Below are 16,662 nucleotides of genomic sequence, written 5' to 3' on the forward strand. Positions count from 1 at the left end.
TTCAGTTTTTGATTTGTTAAAAAAGTTTGAAATATCCAATAAATGTCGTTCCACTTCATGATTGTGTCCCACTTGTTGTTGATTCTTCACAAAAAAATACAGTTTTATATCTTTATGTTTGAAGCCTGAAATGTGGCAAAAGGTCGCAAAGTTCAAGGGGGCCGAATACTTTCGCAAGGCACTGTAGTACATAAAAATGTATATTAAAATATATTTTTTGCTTCACAGAGCTTGTTACATTTTAACTTGCAGCAAAGGTAAAACCAAACCACATGATCTGACCATAAAATATAGAACTCATATTGAATTCTGTATCATAGACTAACAAATAGCAAAAATACATGTTTATAAAAATAAAACCATTGTAACCATACAATTACACCCTCTGTCCCAAATCCTGCCATTTGGGACACATAATTAGACAATGAAACAACTAGGAATAGCTGAAAAGAATAGAATATACTCTAAATTGTAACAGAATTAGATCAATTCAAGCCCAGAATAGACATATACCTTTTTACAGCAACACAAACATCCCATTTCAGTGTATTTGTAGACAATGCCTTATTTTGCAGAACATCAAAATATGTTGCCTATTTCACATTGTGATGTCATAAACCAAATTATGATGCGCCTGACTACGCGTTACCAGCGTAAATAGCCAACAAATCACACACACACACCAAAATGTTGAAAAATAATTTACAAAATGAAATGACCGTCTATTCAGAGTTATTCTTATTTCATAAAATATACAAAATAACTAGGTTCTTGCCAATACACGTTTTTTTTATTGGGAAGAGGCTAGGACATTCGAAGTAACGTTACTGTCTATCAGAATCAAAATAACTTTTATTGGCCAAGTGGCCTACATTCACAGAATTTGACTCAAAGAATTGGTGCTGCCAGCAATAGACAAATGTACAGACACATTTACAGCCTGTACAATATACAGCAAACATAAAACATATTTATTAGCCTCTATCTTCTTAAGATACTTTAGAGTAACATTTTATTATGGAAAGTAAAATGCCTATTTCACTTCAGTTGACGCTGATCTGATACAGATCGAACGTGGCTTTGCAATGGTTGTTAGGAGGACCTTTGAAAAAAGAAAGGGAGAGCTGCACACTCTAGCGCAGACTCAATCATTTAATAACCTAATATCCAACGTTCCGACCGACAAGCTGTCTTCATCAGCGTATACTGTTAGGAGGACCTTAACACAGATGGATCTATTAATCTCTGACCGTACCTCATTAAAAAAGGTGCCACTCTGCATAGTGACTGTAAACTAAACTAAAATACTAACGTTAGTACATTTATTGTATATTTGTTGTTCTGTAAACCCAGTTGGTCTCCACCGCACCTGTCACAACTGTCAACAGATCATGACATAAATGCAAAGCATCATTTGTTCTCGCAGAGTAGATTGTAGATCCTACTACCACCTGGATAAACTGGCACTGCAGGTGTGTGATTACACCGGGATATTCATATGATTGACCAGTTAGTGGTTGTAGCTATCAGACTCATAGAGCGCTCGATGCTGCAAGTTGGGCAGCAAACCGTTACACTGCACCTACTTCTGAGTTTGGTGTCATCAAAGATGGCGATTTGCTGAGTGCTCATGGACACATCTCATGGTCATGGATAAATATTATCTTGCTTGAACTTGTGGTTATATTTGGGGTTTAATGTAATTTCTGTTTTACTTTTGAATATTTTAAAACACAGCTGCAATTGAAGCGCAAAGGGGAAACCGCGTTAGCTACCGCAACAATGCAAATCACGTTAAAAACACTGCAACAGCAGACCATTCAAATTGACATAGACCCAGATCAAACGGTAAGTGCCCATTTGTTCATAATAATGCCAGCTGTGTGTGTTTTATCTAGCCCGCTTGGCTAACTATCTTTTTTGTTATTTGCACGAAAGACCAAATTAATTGGTCCCAGATTGTTATCAATTCGGATAATACAACTAACATAGGCTAATGCTAGCTAGCTAGATGTTATTGACACCCCTAGCATTAGCTAACTAGCTAGTTCTTAGCTAGTTAGCTTGCAAGCTAATGTGTATCAATTTGCTAACCCAATGTTGAGTCTCATTATTAGCTAGCTATGTAAGTTATTATCCGCTAAAACATCAGTTAGCTTGCTACATGACTAGCTAACGTTAGTTATCCCTCATCACGTTAGCTTTAGCTAACTATCTAGCGTTAGCTAGACAGCCATATTACTAGCTATCTAGCTACGTTATCTATTTTAGTTATTGGTGATGCATGTCCAGTTGGATGATTAATTAGCAATATTCTAGCAGACATTTACTAGCTGGGTCATAAAGAGTGGAAATAGCTAGCTAGCTAAGTTACATCATGATAGGTAAACCGCAATGTAAATAGTTGGGCAATTCAAACAGTCAATGTTAGCGAGCAACTTTTAGGTCGCAATGTGTTTAACAATTAAAGCAAGGCTGAACAGCTTCTTTTTGGTTTCTACAGGTGAAGGCACTGAAGGAGAAGATAGAAGCAGAGAGGGGAAAAGATAACTTCCCAGTGTCTGGACAGAAGCTCATATATGCTGGCAAAATCCTGCAAGATGACACACCTATTAAAGACTACAAAATTGACGAGAAGAATTTTGTTGTAGTTATGGTATCTAAGGTACATTTCCCTAATCCATTTTACTTGGACTCTTAATGAGCTGCATCAGCATGTTTTGGGGTTACATGATTGTCTACATAGATAACAGTAATAGCCTGTTTATATCTCCTCTGGATCTAGGCAAAGTCTGCCACAGCTGCTTCAACACCTTCCTCAGAGGCACCCAAGGCCCCTGTCCAGGACTCTGGGTCCTCGTCATCTGCGGGCCCGGCCCCTGCAGCCATCCCTATCCCCCCAGAGGAGCCCACACCTACAGTCGCAGAGCCCCCAGCTCCAGCCAGGTAGGCAGACAGAAGACAGCCGTATAACTGATATTAACTTAGACAGTCTGCCAAATTGGAGAGAGTAATAAAGTAAGCTTGAGGTCTGTTCAGGAGGGTGGAGCGTTACAGAACTCTTTGCATAGACACATTTTGTGTAGGACAAATATGACCTAAACATCATGCAACATTTATTACATTTCTATCTGCAACATTTTGTAGTTTTTTCATCTTACTGAATAGTCCCTGTAGCTCAGTTGGTAGAGCATGGGGTTTGCAACTCAAGGATAGTGGGTTCATTTCCCGGGACAACCCATACGTAAAATGTATGCACACATGACTAAGTCGCTTTGGATAAAAGCGTCTGCTAAATGGCATATATTATTTACGGCCACAATATACCACTGAATGGGTTGACTGGATTTTTGACCCTGTCGTTCTGTTTGCAGCTCAGACCTCAGTGTGGAGGTTCAGGGGGGAGATGCCTCCTCTGCCTTGGGTGAGTGATGGACTTCGACCTGGCTATGTGATTAATGTGTCAGTGTGGAATGTATCTGCTGTGTTGCTAGATTGATGATAGCATGTAGTATGGGCATGGGAATTTGTAAGATGCCTTCTAGCAGCTGTGTGTTTATGTGTGTAAATATTGTCCATTGTAACTCGGGTAAATAGTTATCAACTTGTTTCTTTTGGTCAGTGACAGGAGCGGAGTATGAGACCATGCTGACAGAGATCATGTCTATGGGCTATGAGAGGGAGAGAGTGGTAGCTGCTCTCCGGGCCAGCTTCAACAACCCCCATCGGGCCGTGGAGTACCTCCTCACTGTGAGAGCCGTCAACACACCACACAACTACCTAGGATACACAATACTGTGCAACCAGGCACCATACACCATGACTCTGCAAAATGACACTGAACAATAGCCCCAAAAAATACCATGAATGTAAAATTACACTGTACAGCATGGCACCATATTTGATGAAACTTTAACATAGCAGCATGTACAATGTGCTGAGTATTTGCTGCTGTGTGTTTCCAGGGCATTCCTAGCAGTCCGGTCCAAGAGACTAATCCCCCAGCACAGCTTCCTGCATCTGCCCGCACAGGCACAGAGACCCCTACTGTAGCTGAGGGTGAGTCCATCTGCCTATATCTCTGCTATAGTATTACATCTACTGTACAGTTCATTCTGGAACTGTTTTTAGACCCCTTGACTTTTTCCATGATTTGTTACGTTACAGCCTTATTCTGAAATGGATTAAATGTTTTTTTCCCCCTGATCGATCTACACACAATACCCCACAATAGCAAGCAAAAACAGGATTTTAATAAATACAATAAAAAGATCACATTTATATACAGTTGAAGTCGGAAGTTTACATACACCTTAGCCAAATACATTTAAACTCCGTTTTTCACAATTCCTGACATTTAATCCTAGTAAAGTTCCCTGTTTCAGGTCAGTTAGGATCACCACTTTATTTTAAGAATGTGAATTATCCAAATAATAGTAGAGATTTATTTCAGCTTTTATTTCTTTCATCACATTCCCAGTGGGTAAGAAGTTTACATACACTCAATTAGTATTTGGTACCATTGCCTTTAAATTGTTTCACTTGTGTCAAACGTTTCGGGTATCCTTCCACAAGCTTCCCACAATAAGTTGGGTGAATTTTGACCCATTCCTCCTGACAGAGCTGGTGTAACTGAATCAGGTTGGTAGGCCTCCATACTCGCACACACTTTTTAAGATCTGCCCACACATTTTCTATGAGATTGAGGTCAGGGCTTTGTGATGGCCACTCCAATACCTTGACGTTGTTGTCCTTAAGCCATTTTGCCACAACTGTGGAAGTATGCTTGGGGTCATTGTCCATTTGGAAGACCCATTTGTGACCAAGCGTTAACTTCCTAACTGATGTCTTGAGATGTTGCTTCAATATATCCACATAATTTTCCTTCTAATGATGCCATCTTTTTTTGTGAAGTGCACCAGTCTGTCCTGCAACAAAGCACCCCCACATCATGATGCTGCCACCCCTGTGCTTCACGGTTGGGATGGTGTTCTTTGGCTTGCAAACCTCCACCTTTTTCCTCCAAACATAACGATGGTCATTATGGCCAAACAGTTCTTTTTTTGTTTCATCAGACCAGAGGACATTTCTCCAAAAAGTACGATCTTTGTCCCCATGTGCAGTTGCAAACCATAGTCTGTTTTTTTTATGGGGGTTTTGGAGCAGTGGCTTCTTCCTTGATGAGCAGCCTTTCAGGTTATGTTGATATAGGGGACTCTTTTTACTGTGGATATAGATACTTTTGTACCGGTTTCCTCCAGCATCTTCACAAGGTCCTTTCCTTTTCGCACCAAAGTACATTCATCTTTAGGAGACAGAACGCGTCTCCTTCCTGAGCGGTATGACGGCTGCGTGGTCCCACCTCCAATTGACTCAAATTATGTCAATTAGCCTATCAGAAGCTTCTAAAGCCATGACATCATTTTCTGGAATTTTCCAAGCTGTTTAAAGGCTCTTCATCAAGGATCTCTCTACTTTGCTCTGTTCATCTTTCTCTTGATCTTTACTAGTCTCCCAGTCCCTGCCACCGAAAAACACCCCCACGGCATGATGCTGTCACCACCATGCTTCACCGTAGGGATGGTGCCAGGTTTCCTCCAGATGTGACACTTGGCATTCAGGCCAAAGAGTTCAATCTTCATTTCATCAGACCAGAGAATCTTGTTTCTCATGGTCTGAGAGTCCTTTAGGTGCCTTTTGGCAAACTCCAAGTGGGCTGTCATGTGCCTTTTACTGAGTTGTGGCTTCCGTCTGGCCACTCTACCACAAATGCCTGATTGGTGGCGTGCTGCAGAGATGGTTGTACTTCTGGAAGATTCTCCCATCTCCACAGAGGAACTCTGGAGCTCTGTCAGTGACCATCGGTTTCTTAGTCACCTCCCTGACCAAGGCCCTTCTCCTCCTATTGCCCAGTTTGACCGGGCGGCCAGCTCTAGGAAGAGTCTTGGTGGTTCCAAACTTCTTCCATTTAAGAATGGAGGACACTGTGTTCTTGGGGACCTTCAATGCTGCAGAACTTGTTTGGTACTTTTCCCCAGATCTGTGCCTCGACACAATCCTGTCTTGGAGCTCTACGGACAGTTCCTTTGACCTCATGGCTTGGTTTTTACTCTGACATGCACTGCCATCTGTGGGACCTTATCTAGACAGGTCTTTCCAATCAAATTGTAGAAAAATCTCAAGGATGATCAATGTAAAGTGGATTCACCTGAGCTCAATTTCAAGTCTCATAGCAAAGGGTCTGAAATAAATAAAACATTTGCAGAAAAATTCTAAAACCTGTGGGGTATTGTGTGGAGAGTGATGAGGAAAACATTTGATCAATTTTAGAATATGGCTGTAACACAACATGTGGAAAAACTCAAGGGGTCTGAATACTTTCCAAATGCACTGCATATCAGATGAGATTGTTGGAAAGATGGGCATGGTTTATGTGCATTTTCCCTAGTAAGTGTTGTAATCTATATCTACTGTATGTATCAACGGGTTCTCTTCTGTAAATATTCTGTTTGTGTTGCAGGAGAAAACCCTCTGGAGTTCCTGCGTTCCCAGCCTCAGTTCCAGAGCATGAGGCAGGTGATCCAGCAGAACCCCTCACTGCTGCCAGCTCTGCTCCAACAGCTGGGCCGGGAGAACCCACAGCTCCTACAGGTAACACACATACACCATGCACTACACACACTGATGGCACCACCACTCATACTAGCTTGCGTCACACACTCCCTATAGTGACACCTCCCATGTTTTGTGATTTCACAATGTATGTTCTGCCTGTTGCTGATTGCTGTCTACCTATCTTTCCCTATTGATAAAAATCAACAACAGCAAATCAGCCAGTACCAGGAGCTGTTCATCCAGATGCTGAATGAGCCGGCGGGGGAGGTAGGAGACGTGCCTGAGGTGGGGGACCTGGGTGCTGCAGTGGAGGAGGGAGCTCCAGTCAACTACATTCAGGTCACACCTCAGGAGAAAGAAGCCATCGAGAGGGTGAGGGGAGCTAAAGACCTCTCAATGCACTGTTTAGGGCATAAGATGGCTTCAACTGACAAGAAGACTAGCTAAGAAATGCATACATTGTGACCTTTCTGGTGAGAAATAGTAATGAAATGTTATGTTTTTTTCTCTCTCCTGTCTCAGTTAAAAGCGTTGGGTTTCCCCGAGGCGCTGGTGATCCAGGCCTACTTTGCCTGTGAAAAGAACGAGAACCTAGCGGCCAACTTCCTCCTGAACCAGGGCTTTGAGGATGAATGAGAGGCGCTGGCCTGCCCTCCTCTCCAGCCCAGCACAAGGACTGCACCCCACTGTAGAGCAACGATCTTCAGGTCATTTCAGAGGGGGAGGGAGAGTTATTAGTTTGGGGGGGGGGGGTCTTACAAGCTACACAAAGTATATGTTGATCTAAGGGTGAAAGAGGAATAATGAGATCCACTTGAATTCCAATGGAATGTGTGGGATTTGTTTAGGGCAGATAGATGTATATTGAGATTTTAGAAGAGCTTTGGGAATGGGAAGGAGGGGGCTGAAGGCTTTGCGGAGTGTGTGTACATGTCTCTGTGTGTGTGTGTGTGTGTGTGTGTGTGTGTGTACAGGTGGATGCCATTCAATTAAGGTGCAAAGTCATTGATATGCATATCTAAGCTTGTTAATGCTGTAGCTGGTTGTAATGGAAGCACATTCTCCTTGATGCACTTCTACAATGTTGGTGTATTGAGGCAAGAGGGGAAAGAGAAACTAAACTGACGGTCATGAAGAGTCCGCTTGTGGTCTGTTCACTTGATTGCACCAGTCCCTCACATTTCCTTTGCCATTCAAAAACCAACCACATAGCAAAACACATTTCTCATCCCATGATATTGTCATATAGGCAAGTACATTTCACCAGTGGCCAGGCTATGTTATATATGGGGTCCCCTCACTACACCTCAAAGCTAGCGCTTTTAGTTTTCACTCAGATATCCATGATCTCTCTGGGTGTGGAAATGCTCAACATCCTGAGTAAATCGAGTGGTATAGAACAACCAAAATGACAAATGGATGTGTGTATGCTCACAGGTACAGGTACATTACTGTGTGGATATGTGTCTGAAAATTAAGTTTTGCTGAAAGGTGCACAGTCCTCTCTAGTGTTACGTCTCTGATGAGCTGACCAACTCTGACCTTACCTTTACATATAATCCTCTGAAGGGGGGGAAGAGAGAGATGGCAGGGACCAGTCCTGGGATGCTGAAGTTACTCAATTACCTCTTTCCCAAGGCTGAGGAGTAGACACACCACCTTTCTCATAGGATCTGATTAATAGTACACACGAAGGGCAGCTCAAATACAACGGGACCAGCTGGTCTTGAGACACTAAGGGCTGGATTCAGCCCGTATCGTGTAAAAATGTAAGAGTAATTCCCTGTTGAGCCGACATATGCAGCATTTACCATGAATGCAGTCTCGGCGACTGTGGGAACATTGCCTTTAAATTGTCAATAGCGCTATAAAGCGGATATTCAGCACTACGGATTGAATAGAGCCCAAAATGTCCAGTAAGAACAAGGGTCCACATGAAGGTTGTCCGTATAAAGTCTTTATTAAACCAGGACCCAGTCATAGCCAATCATTGTCATCATCCACAGCCTGAATGAGCCTATTCAGACTATTCAACAGTCTTTAGTGATGAGGTGAATCTGAAGTTTAAACCGGCTATCGCCTAGCTTTAACCACCTGTTTCCAACTGAGATAGTAAAACATGAGGCTTGGTTGACACATGCCTTATTACACTAAGGATTCTCAGTGTTTTGAGATGTTGCTATTGTGAGTTTTCTGAGGGAACGGAGGGTACCAAGAAATGTGTGGTTTTATCAATACTCACTTTTATCAAGGTATGTTTTCTCTTTAACTTAACATGGCAGGAGTTTAATGGGTCTATGAAGAGACAAGCTTTTATGAGTTTGGATTGAACAGATGCATTCAAATGTATTGACTCCCTTGCACAGAATTTCCTGTTTTCTCTTTTCAAAACTGGTTGAATGGCTATTTTTACCCTGCAGGCACCTTCAACATGCCACAAGTAGGATCAATTACACTCAAACCAAATTCATTGTGCATTTAGTTCAGGCCATTTTTGACTTAAGTGAAACATTTCAGTTTTGATTTATTTATTGGACCTTTGAAACAAATACACATGTGAACAAAGTTTTCAATCTCAACTTATTTTAAAGGAATAGTGATCATGACAATATGTTTGACTGCATCTGTTTTTGTGAACATGGCTTTTACTGACACTGGCATTTTACAGCATCAACATGATCCGCTTCAATGCTCAGCTTCATTAAACATCAATATATCATTGCTTCTTATGTTTTATTTCATGCCAAACACTCCCGTATGCATCACATTCTTGGTCTTGACAATGACTGAGGCCAAATGAAATGAAACTCAACTTGATCTTATGGAATACACAGTATTACAGGAAATGTAATTTATACACACTCCAGTTCAAGTCCAGGCATTTCGGTATCATGTGGGAATGAGTAGTGCTACTCCTGTGGACTTGACCCTTCATTATCAGTATTGGTAAGTAGATTTTCTGATAAGCAGTGAAACTATTTTGGCCTCTTACCCCACTCTATAACATGATGCAACTCTAGGGTTCTCATCCCCAGCACAGGCAAATCACCTAACCAATCAAACAGCAATCTGAAAATAAGCAGACAGAAACAGGTGAGTTACAGTCAAGAACATCCTTTTATTCAAGTGTTGCTCTTTTCAAACTGTTTTTATTATTATGGAAAAGAAACTGTAATTAACACATGCATTTCACCATGGGCTCTGGGAGGTGTATTCCTGAGGGAGGGAAGCTGCACTGAGGGGTGCGGTGGGAGCTTAGGGGGTGGGGGGCAAGGCCAGCTGGGGGTTCACTCTACACAACACGAAACACGGCCCTACACACTTTTAAAAATAAACCCAAAGGGGAAAAAAAAAAAATGGAGGGCCAGGGAGAGACAGCTCTCTGGTGCTGCAGGGCAAGATAGGTAGGGTCCAATGTTCTGCCCAAGCAAAGCACACACTGAAACCTGTCACTCTGGCTTCTCGACTGCCGCTTTACTTGTCAAGGCTAATACTGCTGCTGGCTGCAATCACTTACAATAAAAACATGCATATTCTTGTAGGAAACGAGTAGGCCCTCTATCAAGCCCACTCTTGATTTTGCTGGTGGAATTTCAAGGTGCTTTAACTGTACCACATGTCACATACAGTGTATAGAACCATATGACTTTAGTCTGTAATTGTTCTCACTGTTCATTTGGGGTTCTAGTAAATGGGTGTAATGGTTCTCTTGATTGTGGATCTGAGCCTGCCAGTCTACCTGGGCTGGAACCATTCTGTTATTTAGGTGCTTAGTCATTTCAGGTACTTTTTTCACTTGTTTTAATAGCTGGTCTCATACAACCACTAGAAAGGTGCATCATTAAATGGTCTCAATGTAGCATTGCTGCATAAGATATGAAAATCCAAATTCTGTAAAAAAAATAATTGATAAAAACAAGAATTAAAAACCTGCCTATTCTACCCCAGTTGCCATGCAGCTCCCTTGCCCATTCAGAGGGACATTCCTATGTGTATTTTATCTCCACGTTGTGATATGTTATCAAATACATCCCAGTGAAAAACTAGGCACCCTCACAGACCCTCTCCTCGCCACACCCCAAGAGCCCACCCGGTGTAACTTGTTCACTTACATTAGCTGTTCAATGGAGAAGCTGAAGAGATCGGTATGGTATACAATGTGAAGCATACAGACAAGAATAACATGTGAGCTAACTGCATTCTGCTCAGACAAAGTTTAGCTTTTTTTTTACCCCTCCATTCAGAGAAAAGGGGTTTGGGGAGGGATAAGGAGGGTAACGCAGCTACAGACTACTCCAGTGTCCAAGAGAGACAGAAGACAAGATACAGGAAGACAAGCAAGACAGATTTTTTTTTTTTTGCTTTTCTTAATTATTCAACAATAAAAATAACTAAATCACACCAATTTCCTTTAGTACTATATATACTGCTTTGAAAAGCTTGAAGGAGAGGATATAGAAGAAATATGAAGGAGGGGACTTTTTTGAGACGGGCACTCAGGATTACAAGATGGAGTCTGTGAACAAAAGGCACTTTTTAGGGACAACCTTTAAGATGCTCTGATTCTAACACTACATCACCAAACAAATATTTAGAATCATTTACACTGCGGATTGGGAGTGGAAGGGGGAAGGGTTCACTTCTTTGATTTAAACCTGCTCTCATCCTTTCTGTGCTCAAAATACACCTTATACTCTCTCACCTCTTGTTTGGGTTTGAGATAGGAGTCTACTAATCAACTAAACCTACCAAAATGTATTTCACATTACACCTCCCATCTCTCCAAACGCTGTTAATCACTTTGTGGTTGAGCTAACACTTAGAAAAATGGATTCCATATCTGATGCATCTCCCAAAATGGGGAAGATCTTGTCTGTGTCCCAAACTTGATTACTTTGGTTGGCCAGTTTTAAACATGTCCACAGTTTAGAAAATTGGATGCAAGTTGCAATTTATGTGTTAAATAGGTCATGTTTTAGTCAGTTCTCTGGTGATACTGACATGGCCCAGATGTCCATTACATCAGGCCTTTCCCACTAGTTCATCATCCCATTGTCAGGATAACCATCTAATCAAACTAAACAGAACGGTCCTCTTCCTGCTATGGGATAAAGGTTGAAGAAAAATGCCTTTTGTCACAACCTTTTCATATAATGAACCCCTCCCCCCTTGGTAAATACAAAAAGAGAAATAGAATAATGCATGTTTCCTAAAATGTGCTTTATGATAACACTTAATTTTGTTTATTACTATTTATGTATAATAGAGTTTGAATGTACTTTATTTCGTAAAAAGCACCAGTTTCATTTAGTGATATATATTTTTGTTTTGCTAAATTGTTCCTTCAGCCCTCCCAGATTTAGAAAACAAATCATTACAAATACATTTTTTTAAATGAATAAGGAAAAAAAATAAAACTCATTTTCAATTTACAAAGACTGGGATTTTTTTTGTTTGCCCTCGTGTTTAGAGTCCCGGAGCTAGTGGACTTAAAACAAAAAAAATAGAGGGTTTAGCCTCTCTTTTCTCGTGACACCCTCAAACAATCTCTAACAGACAAACACAATTTATCTACCCAAGGCATTGCACATGGCTCAATCAACATACATACATTTTTTTCAACAATACTTCCCAAACAAGAAAGAATAACCAAAATCTAATCTGTTATTTTCCTTGACTACAATGTCACTTTATTGTTTGCTATATAAATCATGTATCTATAGTATTTGCCATGGAAACTTTTTGCTATTAGATGTAGGTGTGGGTGTAGGGACTGGTACTTTTGCTCTAATCAGATATTTAAGATGCATCAATTGACTGTGCCATGCTTCAAAAAATAACTAGACTGCCACAGAGCTTATTTTGCAAATAAAAAAATGTATATATCTATAAATATATATGTGTGTATATATAAAGATGATTGCAATTATTCAGTGAGCTGTCACTGTTTTTCTCCCCAGACATAGCATTTCACCACCATTCACTATTAGCTTATATGTGAGAAAAAGAACCTGAATTCATGTTTAACAAATTGCATAATGGGAATACAGAGGCACTTCCATAGATTAGAAAAGAAATCACCATAGCCATCATAATTCTTATTCAGCAGTGCTAGTTCTCTATCAAGCTGATGAGATGGTTGCCATCTGGCAACATTGTTTCCCTGCAGTGAAGTACATGGCCAGGCAGTCCAGTTATTTTGTGAGGTTGGTGATTTGAGCTGATGTTGAACTGAATCTTAGTAATGTTAGGAATTCAAATAAAAAGTGAATGATTAAAAACAAAAGGTTTCCTCAGAGATTTCCCTATGTTAAGACTTCCCTTTACAGTCAATCTGGCCTGGGCTGGGTGGTTGTAACTGCTACTTATACTGTAAGTTTGCATGTGAGTGTGTGAGTTTGTCAAGTGGAGCTGTGCTAAGTGTGTTCATTTAATTTGTCCCTCTTGATTTCAAAAGGTTGAACTTTTGGCTGGTAAGGTATCTTTAGGGCAGTTTGATCTATAAGGGCTGATTGAACAGAACGAACATGCTGGATAGGATGGGGAGCTGAGATCGTGTCAGGGAAAAGAGGCGACCATAGCACCCTGCCAGACCATCTCAATATGGCCTCTGACTTCATCCTAGGCTCTCCTCCCCAAACATGGGAACAAACATGTCACATCATTTTGCTCCGCAGCGTGGCTCTCTGCTCTTGGAACAGGGGCAGTCTGGGAGTGTAAACAAAAAGGGTCAACTTCAGGGAGATGGGAGGGAGGTGGACTTTGGGCCCTCAGCAACCTAATGTCACTGTTTCACTACATGGTACTGAACACTGACAGAATCACCCTTCCTGGCAATACCACTCGAAGTCTCGCTCCCACCCGCTGTATTTCTCAATAAGGTGCTGTCATTCAAACACATTTTTTAAAGCGGACAAATTCAGAGGGACAAGTCCAATAAGAGAAGAAACAAAAAATAAAACAATTCTGTGCAAAAGGGAATATTACTACTACAGCTGTGTAGTTCTGGGTGTTAAAGCAGAGGCCTGTATTTTTAACTAAGTATGTGTGTTGGGTTCTGTGTCTACAACAAGGGGCAAAAAGAGTGTACTGGAAACGTGTGAATAGCATGTGTAATAGACGTAATAACACCACTTGGGCCCGGTGTGTGTGTGTATATATGTGTGTTACAAATGGCATTCATCATTCAAATGAAAGTGGGTATACTTAGCACTTGATTATTGTCGCAGTTGTAGTTTTGCAAGAGTGAACTGGGCAATTGCATTTTGCTTTACTTGGGTTTGGGTTCTTCTGCTGGGATGCTGGTTAGAGTGGAGGCCTTGTGTTGCTGAACTGTAGGCTGAGACTTTTCATATCATGTTTTTTTCTCTTTCATTAATAATAACAATACAATCATAGGTAAGCCTGTTTTTCCCCCATGCCATGTAGGTGTAATAGTGGACATGAGATTTGTGTTAATTCAGCTTGTAGTGCAACCTTTAGGATATGTTTTGGCATGGTTTCTGTCTTGTTAGTAATGGGGCTGATTAGGTCAATGGTTATAAGACTGGGAAATATTGGTCAATTGACAGTGTGTTGAGTGACAGGGAGACATCACATTAGCATGGACTGCTACATATTTCACTGGAACCTAATGGGTTTGTTTTGTGGGTGATTTGACAGTGGGGAGTGTACCTCATTTAAATTATGGCGTGTTTTGTGCCTTCAAGAGAGTGATTGGATGTTCCCTTCAATTTCAATCCCCACTCCTACATCCGTTTTTTTGACTGTTGAACAGTTGCTTTTCCCAGCCATTGCACAATGTGTCCTTGTTCCGAAGTAGAAGGTGACCTTTTTTCTCTTCAGGTTCCTCTTTTTGTGTTGCCGTGTTTTGCTGGTTCGGTGGTTTTGAGAGATGATGACTTGTCCTCTGCCTCTCCCAAATCCTATGATCCTCCCGTCTTAAAAATGGGGGGGGGGGGGGGGGGTCCCTCTGTTTAGGTAATTGGGTCCAGAGTTCCTCTACTAGTATCATGCTAAGATTTCCTGGGTTGCTTTACTTTTTATGTGAGACATAAGGATCGTTGGGCAATTTCCTGTGGGTTATTTTTCTGTTTTCCATGTTTCAATTCCCAATTGTAATGAAAGATTCTAGACGCTGGTTTGCAGACAGGTCATGTCAGAGGAACCAAGACTGTTAAATAGAAAAAAAAGAGGACATTGTTAACAGGATCCGCCCCTTTTTTCAATTTTCGCTTAAAATGACATACCCAAATCTTATCTGCCTGTAGCTCAGGCATTGAAGCAAGGATATGCATATTCTTGATACCATTTGAAATTAAACACTTTGAGGTTTGTGGAAATATGAAATGAATGTAGGAGAATATAACATTAGATCTGGTAAAAGAAAATACAAAGAAAAAAAACAACCGTTTTTTTTGTATTTGTTTGTACCATTATCTTTGAAATGCAAGAGAAAGGCCATAATGTATTATTCCAGCCCAGGCGCAATTTAGATTTTGGGCACTTGATGGCAGCAGTGTATGTGCAAAGTTTTAGACGGATCCAATGAACCATTGCATTTCTGTTCAAAATTGTGTATCATGACTGCCCAAAATGTGACTAATTGGTTTATTAATAACTTTTCAAGTTCATAACTGTGCACTTTCCTCAAACAATAGCATGGTATTCTTTCACTGTAATAGCTACTGTAAATTGGACAGTGCAATTAGATTAACAATAATTTAAGCTTTCTGCCAATATCAGATATGTCTATGTCCTGGGAAATGTTCTTGTTACTGACAAGCTCATGCTAATCGCATTAACCTACGTTAGCTCAACCGTCCCGTGGGGGACCTACCGATCCTGAAGAAGTTTTAAGTTAAAATGTGTACCATTGAAAATAAGTAAACACTAAGTTCCACAATTGACCACTAGAGGCCCCCACACATTCCTTACACTAACATTGGTCAACAGTTGTCAGCCCCTTGTCATGTTGAGGAAATACTCTCAGCTATATTGACTGACTGTCCATGGCTGTACTGTAGTGTAGTGTACTGTACTATAGTGCTGTGAGAGTATGGTGTGGCTCTGCTGCTAAAGGCTGTTGTTATTCTTGACTGGACTGGAGTCCACAGGCAGCGGGGGGAGAGATGGCTGGCGCTCCCTGTATTCAGATTGAGTTTCTCCCGCTCAGTGTGAAAAGAGAGCAGAACTGGGTCGCCGGCCGGGATCTGGCACCATTCAACACTGGCCAACATTCTGGAGCCTTGGAAACTCTGGGCCTCCGGGGAGGTGCAGTTTGTTTGTTTGACTCTAACAGGTCGCCTGAATACCCCCCCACTCCTGCCTCTTGCCCTCCCTCCTCCCCCCTCTTGCCGCAGGCTCTGTCCCAGCAGCCTACGGGCTTCGTAACTCTTCCCCTGTCAGTTACACTATCTCTCTGTCTCTCTCTCTCCATCTATCTCCCTCTAAAACTCTCTCTGGAATCCTTGGCAGTAGTGACCACCCTCTTTCCTTACCCACGCCTTCCTCCCCCCAGCATCCCCTCTCAAGTTCAAGTGGCTATGACATCATGTCTGGTTGCTGCGGGCAACCAGACAGTCGGGACGTGACTTCTCTGAGGAGGGCTGTGCTGAAACTCTCCCTCTCCCCCTCTTTCATTATTTTTCTCCCTCCCTCATTCTCCTGTTTCCTCTCTCCTCCGGCCGTAGAACCCCCTTGCTGCCATCAGAGGGCACTTGGAGACCAAATATCTATGCTCTGGGAGTGAGAGTTCTATTCAGGCCCTGCAGTCACAGCAAACAGACTTTTCACAAGGCCTTTGCACATTATTAATGTTTTGATAGAGCATTATGCTAACAATGTCATTTCTGAGCTACATATGCAACCAATTAAAGCTCCCTATACAATTTCATTTCTCCAGTGCAAACTAAAACCATACTGTAAACACAATATACTCAATAGCACAGAGCACTGGAGGGCTACACAGGAAGTGTATGTGTGTGTGTGTGTGTGTGTGTGTGTGTGTGTGTGTGTGTGCGCACGTGTGTGTGTGTGTGTGTGTGT

General features: G+C 41.6%; 2 protein-coding genes across 52 annotated transcripts in view; one reads left to right on the top strand and one right to left on the bottom strand.

Moving 5' to 3' along the window:
* The first annotated feature begins 1,425 nt into the window (after positions 1-1,425).
* On the top strand, positions 1,426-9,337 carry LOC110538316 (lysine-specific demethylase RAD23A). Of its 2 annotated transcripts, none has more exons than XM_021625052.3 (9): positions 1,426-1,848; positions 2,504-2,665; positions 2,786-2,946; positions 3,375-3,424; positions 3,623-3,750; positions 3,966-4,059; positions 6,521-6,651; positions 6,826-6,987; positions 7,138-9,337. In XM_021625052.3, exons 1-9 carry the CDS (start codon positions 1,783-1,785, stop codon positions 7,249-7,251), a joined length of 1,068 nt encoding a protein of 355 aa, XP_021480727.2. In that variant the 5' UTR covers positions 1,426-1,782; the 3' UTR covers positions 7,252-9,337. The 2 variants fall into 2 exon arrangements, with proteins under 2 accessions (XP_021480727.2, XP_021480728.2); XM_021625053.3 differs by having other exon boundaries at positions 1,501-1,848; positions 3,629-3,750.
* A 376-nt stretch (positions 9,338-9,713) lies between these two features.
* The window catches only part of nfixa (nuclear factor I/Xa), a 131,499-nt gene continuing 124,550 nt past the window's right edge, over positions 9,714-16,662 (bottom strand). For all 50 annotated transcript variants that reach the window (XM_090193580.1, XM_090193593.1, XM_090193599.1 and 47 more), the window contains one exon: positions 9,714-14,788. Coding sequence is in view for 25 of the 50 variants with exons in the window: in XM_090193572.1 (XP_090049698.1) it covers positions 14,774-14,788 (15 nt within the window). In the remaining 25 variants the exon portion in view is untranslated. The remainder of the gene's footprint in view (positions 14,789-16,662) is intronic.

The sequence above is a fragment of the Oncorhynchus mykiss genome, chromosome 12 (assembly GCF_057628025.1).
Source record: "Oncorhynchus mykiss isolate SJ-2025 chromosome 12, ASM5762802v1, whole genome shotgun sequence".
NCBI lineage: Eukaryota > Metazoa > Chordata > Actinopteri > Salmoniformes > Salmonidae > Oncorhynchus > Oncorhynchus mykiss.

Coding starts and splice junctions, on each gene's coding strand:
- LOC110538316 (XM_021625052.3), top strand. CDS start 1,783: ATGCAAATCACGTTAAAAACACTGCAACAGCAGACCATTCAAATTGAC. Junction 3,425..3,622: donor AGATGCCTCCTCTGCCTTGG/GTGAGTGATGGA, acceptor TCTTTTGGTCAG/TGACAGGAGCGGAGTATGAG. Junction 3,751..3,965: donor CCGTGGAGTACCTCCTCACT/GTGAGAGCCGTC, acceptor GTGTGTTTCCAG/GGCATTCCTAGCAGTCCGGT.